The 7183-nt window shown below is 31.7% G+C and overlaps 2 protein-coding genes across 2 annotated transcripts; one reads left to right on the top strand and one right to left on the bottom strand.

Moving 5' to 3' along the window:
- The first annotated feature begins 242 nt into the window (after positions 1 to 242).
- LOC145833303 (contactin-associated protein-like 5) lies at positions 243 to 2370 on the top strand. Its single transcript, XM_082940487.1, has 5 exons — positions 243 to 455; positions 532 to 811; positions 984 to 1138; positions 1924 to 2056; positions 2180 to 2370. Exons 1-5 carry the CDS (start codon positions 243 to 245, stop codon positions 2368 to 2370), a joined length of 972 nt encoding a protein of 323 aa, XP_082796613.1.
- A 1652-nt stretch (positions 2371 to 4022) lies between these two features.
- LOC145835260 (homogentisate 1,2-dioxygenase-like) lies at positions 4023 to 6615 on the bottom strand. The gene has a single exon (XM_082942832.1). It carries the CDS (start codon positions 6592 to 6594, stop codon positions 5266 to 5268), a length of 1329 nt encoding a protein of 442 aa, XP_082798958.1. The 5' UTR covers positions 6595 to 6615; the 3' UTR covers positions 4023 to 5265.
- Positions 6616 to 7183: the final 568 nt, after the last annotated feature.

Raw genomic sequence — 7183 nt, 5'->3', positions numbered from 1 at the left:
TATAATTTATTTTCAGGTTGTTCACCTTATCGCATGTTTCAAAAAGTACAATATTTTACATTAAGTAAATAATTTTACAAGACTTGAGTAAATAAAAGCTTATAAAACTGCATTAAAACTTTTGACTTACTTAGTAAGATCTGTTTTCAAGCGAACTATTATATGAAAAAGTTTAAGTAAAAATATAGTTTCAAAGTTTTACTTGTATTACTCGTTTCATAAAACGCAGAAAATAAAAAATCATGCTATTTCATAAATCTATCAAAATACTTTTATTAATTCTTTTGTTTAATCGCTCATTAGCAGACAGCATCAAAAATGCTGAGAAAGGAGAAGAATGTGATAAGCCGGTTATCAACAACATTTATTACGGGTCTGAACCCAGCAACCTTCTGAACTCCGGTAAACAGGGACTTCCCGGAAAACGAGGACCAAGCGGCGAAAAAGGCCAAAAGGTTAGTAAACTTTACATTTATCATTGAATAATTTTAGTTTTTATTTTATTTAATATTTAAATTTAGTCTTTTTAAGGGAGAAAATGGTGCGAACTTCGCAGACTTAGAACCAGCACTTAAAAATGAAATACTCAACACGAGCGAAGCAGTTTTTGTTATTGACGAAAAACTAGATTACTTAATGGAGAATTTAAACCGATGTGGTGCTAGTCCGGCTGCAACGACTGGTCCAGCTTTGAAAACATGTGAATCCCTTCTATATGAATTGCCTTATGCCACGTCTGGATTTTATATGATTCAGCCCAATGACCAAAACGGCCCATATCGAGTTTATTGCGAAGTCACTGAAAGCGGAAGCTAGTTGTTTATCATTGAAAAGAACACACTAATATTTATTACATTTCAAAGTTCTATACACATGAGCTTAGTTTTTTGAATTATATCACATCTTAAAAATGCTCCTTTAACTAATGCAGTTTAATCTAATTACCGTTGAAAAAACTTTTTAACGTAATCTTATTATACCAGTTTACACCGTTTTTCCGCCTGTAAACACCGACGAAACAGCTGTGAGCAAATGCGGATCGGCCAAATGCTTTCAAGCGCAAATACATTACAAGCACACCTTGCGAGCGATAAGGGCGGTCGTTGATGTTTCGGAAAGTTGTCGGCAGCATATTAAAGTAAACACATCGTTACTTTGAACATTGCACGGTGGTAGCCTAAAGATTTTATTTAGCATATATTTTAAATACATATATTAAAAGCTATTTTACACGTAGAAGTTTTTAAAAATAAACTATTTATTTATAAACTAAGACAAAGTCATAATGAATTTAAAGAAATGGTATCGAATAGTTATTAATTGTAAAGCTACTTTACATAGATTATTAAAACAATAGCAAATGTTATTAGTTGCAGTGACTACTAACTTAACAAAGAAACTAAAATATAAGTCATGGTTTAAACTAGTAATATACCGGATTAGGCCTGATATCAACTAGAAAAAAAAAACCATAATCTAAATAAAACTATAAGTTCAACAATTGACTTTAAAAACTTTAAAACAAAAGTAGTCAAACACTAAGGTAGTCAAACACTTGTTATAACAACAAATTTTAAACACAGCTATACTGATTTGTTTCTCTTGATAAAAACAACTGCTTACTGGTCAACAACCATACTAGTTTGTTTTAGACAGTCTTTTCATTTCTTTTGGTTACTAATACATATATATATATATAAACTTTTTTGATTTCAATCAACCAATAAATATTTTCAAAAATTCAATAAAGGCTTTAAAATGTATTATTTATTTTTGTAAGTGTCTATTTTACCTAGTGTAGCAAAGAAGCAATCTAATTTAAGTAAAGTATCTGCTATTAGTAAAACATACACAGTTTTTATTATATTTTAACTAATGTCTATTTTTTAACTAAAGTAACTTAAAAATAGTTTTTTTTCAAAGTATCGGTGTAAAGGATCGGTTTTAAACCACCAAGGAACAAATTACGCGTCATGGTTCACTTACGACGGCAAAGAGATGCACTACTGGGGAGGCGAAGGCGAAGACAGGCATACTTGTGCCTGTGGTGTAAGTGGTCAGTGGCAAACATGGTTTAAATAAAATGTGTACAGTGAGAGCGTATGTTTTCGGGTTGAATAATCAGTTTTACTACAAGAACCTGCATTGTACAGTATTGAGTTTAAAAAAGTATATACAGGAGCATGTTTGGACCCAAGCAAAAGTTGTAACTGTGACAAGAACGACGACTCGCTGTGGACCGCGGACGAAGGTTACCTGACCAACGATGACCAGCTGCCTGTCAGCATGCTGAAGTTCGGGGACACTGACGGCGCGAACGAGGCAGCTTTCTACCAACTCGGGTCGTTGAAATGCTCCGGATTGCTGTAATGATGTATTTGACATCCTTTGTTTACTTTAGATGATCAGTTAATTAGTTTTTTTTAAGTTGAAATACTTTTAGCTTTCAACCTTTTGATTTTTTGAAATACTAAAACTGTTCAAATTTAAATTTTTATATGCGTTTTTATATGACATTATTTACAAACTATTTCTTTGTATGCTGTGTAAATATTTCCACGATGATATAGTTTTTCTATTTTGCACGACTTTATGCAAAAATAGATCAAAGTTAAGTGGCTTAGATAGCTGAACTAACTTTCAAAACTAATTAGTTCTTTTTTTGTTTTAATAAAACTAAAATATGTAAGAAACACAACGTCTTTATAAGTATTAATAGTTTTTATTTGACAGTAGTTTAATTTCTGAAAACACTTTTTAACGATATTTTTAATTTTTAGAATTCAATTAAACTAATACTACGTCAAAAATAAATAATTTACTACACACACTGAAGGAACTCGTTTAAAAATGTTGTGTAAAAAGTATTTATTTGTACTAGTCGATTATTTGTTAAGTTTATTTGTAATGAACTAAACCTAGAAAATATCTTAATAGCGACCTTTTAAGGACATATTACGAATTTATTAGGATTATTGCTTGTTTAAGTTCTTAATCTAAAAAGTAACGGCAGAAAACTTTTTAGCGTGACTTAAGCATACAACTGTAAGTCTCGTAAGATATAATTCTATAAGAAACTTGTTTTAAAGATGAACAGTTTTTTATGTTTGTAAAGTTTTGTAAAATGCAACTAATTTTATTTACTTTGAGAAAATTAAAGAAGTAAATTATCAAACTTAAAAATTGTTAAGTTGGTTTAAAAATGCAACATTTTCAGCGGTCTAGTTTTGTTATTGAATTACTAAAAAACTCGTGAGCAGAAAAAAGTTCGTGACAGGAAGTTATTTGAATGAAATCTCTTTACTGCCTTAATCTGACAAGATTTAATCATATTTCAAAATACTTAGTTACTTTTAGTTTTTTTGAGTTAAAGCCAAGAAGTAGTTTTATACAAAGCTTTAATTAATGTTCAACTAAATGATCTGACTTGGATTTGATTAATTATCCGCTAAATTTCTACTCTTTTAATAAAAGTCAGAACAACGCCAAATTTGAATGCTTAAAAATTTAAAACTTATCACTTGAAATACAAATTGTCAGTATATTTTCAACTTTTAATGGCTGAGATTCGTATAACCGAATTAAACTTTTGGACAAAGTGAAAACTTCATATGCTAGTGGAACAACTGTGAAAAACAACAATAACTTTAGTTTTTAAATTTATTACAACATTAGTCGGCTGATAAAATCCCTTTTAGTATACCTAAAACGTCATTAAGTAAAAGTAATTCTAAATGCTAGCGTTACATATAGTAAGTCTCCACAAACTAAACATAAATTTATTTAAAGAAAGTTAAACAAATTATTTGACAAAATTGTTTCTAAAATTAATAAGAAGTTTAAAAAACAGTAAATGTTAAGTTAAAAGTATTTAAAAGTCTCTTAAAATTAATATCACATTTATAGATATTTATTAGGTTTTGATAAAAATGTTTATTGAGAAATACAAACGTGCAAATACACATTCAAAAAATAGCTTTAAATCAATTAAAAATATATGATTAATTTTATCGTTTATTATAAAATATACCGCAAATACAATTTATCATACATACCTAGTGATCTCTAACATTTAAGTCTTTAAAAACTATCTTATATCGAAAATTTTAGTTTTTAGTATTTAAATATAGTTTGTAAGACAATATATAAGACTTTAGTTCTATATTTTTAAAAAGACTCTTAATTTTCTCTTAACTGTAACTTTTCTTTTTTTTCATCAGTATTTCACAATAAAATTGAACATTCATAAAAAAAAACATATGAAAGATGCTGTTTTATCAAAAATTTTCAACTAATATCATAAAATAAAGTTTATTTTCGATCCTTTTTTTATCAAACTGTATCAACTTTATAATAACATTCTTAGAGCAAATAAATGAAACTTTTAAAACGTTGCTAAAACAAAAAATGTATATAATTAGGTTAAGTAATAGGTTGTTAATGAACAATAAAAAGTGAAATCAAATTAAATTAAAATAAAATTATACTGATTTTAGTTTAGTTTTGTACTTCTAATAGTACAAAAGTTCCTTTGTTAAAGAGTAAGGTAATGTTATATCATTAGTCTATTCTATAGTAACTTAACTTAAAAAAAATTGAAATTTTTTAGTAATGAAGTATAGCAATGACCAGTAAGTTTACGTTTACACAAGAAGTTAAAAACAATAAAAATATAAGCTTAAAAACAAACTTTAAAAATCGACTTTTCGGCAAGATTGTTAACAGTATTCATCTCAATATAAGCAGCAAAAATTAACACAGTTTTACGGTAGTAAAGTTAAAATTTCTTTTTTGTTTCAACAACCAATCTTAAAACTAATACAAGTTATAAAAACTGCTCAAGAAATAGGAAGAAAAGCATAATAGTCGTAATCATCAAGATTAGCATAGTTATAGTTTTATTTTAGAAAACAAAATACTTGATGTACAGTTAACCATATAACTTTTTGATCTATTATTGTAAACTAACAAATATTTAAATAGTTTCTTGTTTTGTTGTAAAACTAAATTCTTTAAACAAAAATTTTGGAAATATGGTTTAACACAGCTAAAATAGTAAGAATCACTGCTTTAGTGAAACATGATTAAATAAAAAGTTAGTAGTTTTTGAAACTTGAAACAATAAATAGTTTGCGCTAAAAAACAGTATAATCAAAATTTAAACAGCTTACTTTCAGCAGATATTAAATCAGAATCATCGAACACAGCACTGATCGACTTTCAGTAGATAATAATTATACTTAGTATTAAATAACAAACCATTGTTTAGTTACTTTCAGTTGGTTTCCAGTTTGGGTCAAAATGGTCCTTGAGATCCCCCCAGCACTTGAAGTACTTGCCATCGACAACTTCGCACGTCTCGTTTCCCCACTGGGTGAGCGCCATGCTCAGCGAAGACTCGAACATGAACGCCTGGCAGTTCTTGGCAAGAAATTCGGGCTTCAGCTCGGCGTTGGAAGCCCCCTCGAAAGTCTTGGCGTCGGGGCCGTGGGGCGTCATCATGCTGTGAAGGGTGGCGCTCCCTGGCCTGCTCCCCGCCTTAGCCTCGTACTCGCCGCTGACGATGCCCATGAACTCGCTCATGCAGTTGCGGTGGTAGTAGGGAGGCCTGAAGGTGCCTTCTTGGACGGACCACCTGGGCGGGAATATGACAAAGTCGGCGATGGCGACTCCGGGCCTGGTGGACTGCGCGGTAAGCACGGTGAAGATGGAGGGGTCGGCGTGGTCGAATTTGACGGCGTTGATGACCATGAACTTGCTCAGGTCGTACTTGTACGGGGCGTAGTTTCCGTGCCACGCCACCACGTCGAATGGCGAGTGGTCTTGCGTCGCTGCGAACAACTTGCCTTGGTACTTTGAGATTATCTCGAAGTTTTCTTTCAAGTGCTCGAAACGTGCTACTGGGGTCAGAAAATCTCTCGGATTGGCTAACCCGTTAGCTCCGATCGGGCCGAGGTCTGGTAGTTGGAAATGAACACCAAAAACTTCTAAAATGTAACCTCTGCTCGGACCATCCACTTCAACAGTATATCGTATTCCTTGAGGAACGACACATATTTCGTTGGGACTAACTTTAATAATTCCAAACTCTGTCTTTAGAGTCAATACTCCCAACTGAGGAACAATCAAAAAGTCGCCGTCGGAGTTATAAAACGCTCTGTTGCCCATTGAGGTGTTGCAAGTGTAGATGTGCACTGCCAGGCCGTTTCTAGACAAAACGTCTCCGGCCCCGCAAACAGTGTTCAAACCATCAACGAAGTCAACTTTTTTATCGCCCTCCACAAGCTTAAACGGGTTCCACCGCATCTGGTTCGGGTTCGGTTCCTCCACCCACTTGTTTATCAACCTCCCGTGACTTTGTGCGTACGGTTTAAAGGGAGAATGCTTCACGGAGGGGAGAATCCTGTAAAGCCAGCTTCTCTTGTTTGTGGTCCTCGGGCAGGTGAACGCGCTTCCGGACAATTGCTCGGCGTACAAGCCGTAGGGACACTTTTGGGGGGAATTTCGACCGACCGGAAGAGCTCCCGGGCATCTTTTGTCCTCGCTCGCAAATTCATTACCAAACCCAGATAAATATTCGATGTTTTCTTCCATTGTTCAATTAAGTGTTAAAACTAGTCTGAAATAAAATTAACTGATCTTAAAATTGAAATTAAAGACCTTTAAGTTGATTAAGTTAAACATACAGTTCTTGCACTAGCATTGTATACTTTGAAAAATTGAAGTTTTATAGTATTAATCATTTGTCAGTTTTACTAAAAAAACAATTTCAGTCCCTAAGAATGAAACAAAAGAAAGACTTCAAATAAAACTTCAATAAATTTAGTCTATTTAGACTAGGCTAATTAATCCTTCTTAAAATAACAACCAAAAAAAACTATTTCTTTATTTGGTAAAACATAGAGCTTTTATTCTAACAATGTATACACATGCGATCTTATTTATATTAATTGAATATGATAGTTTTCTTTTTATTTTTACATTTAGTATTCTGATTAACAGTAGTTGTAAGTCTAGTCAAAGTTTATTTTTGTAATTTTTACTATTTTTATACGTTTGAGCTGATCTTTTATAAAAATATTTTGATTACTATTTTAAACGTTTAAAACTAGCAGTTTAGTTAAAGAAATTTTAGGTAAATAACAAAAAATCATAGTATTATTTTATTTTTATTTTACCAACC

The sequence above is a fragment of the Thalia democratica genome, chromosome 4 (genome assembly GCF_965202585.1).
Source record: "Thalia democratica chromosome 4, ktThaDemo2.hap1.1, whole genome shotgun sequence".
NCBI classification, from domain to species: domain Eukaryota; kingdom Metazoa; phylum Chordata; class Thaliacea; order Salpida; family Salpidae; genus Thalia; species Thalia democratica.
This window is presented reverse-complemented; position numbering and strand designations above follow the sequence as displayed.

Excerpts from the sequence above, each read along its gene's own strand:
- LOC145833303 (XM_082940487.1), top strand. The coding sequence starts at position 243 with ATGCTATTTCATAAATCTATCAAAATACTTTTATTAATTCTTTTGTTT. Across the intron at positions 812-983 it reads CGAAGTCACTGAAAGCGGAA|TTTACACCGTTTTTCCGCCT; the intron begins GCTAGTTGTTTA and ends TTATTATACCAG. Across the intron at positions 1,139-1,923 it reads GTTGTCGGCAGCATATTAAA|TATCGGTGTAAAGGATCGGT; the intron begins GTAAACACATCG and ends TTTTTTTCAAAG.
- LOC145835260 (XM_082942832.1), bottom strand. The coding sequence starts at position 6,594 with ATGGAAGAAAACATCGAATATTTATCTGGGTTTGGTAATGAATTTGCG.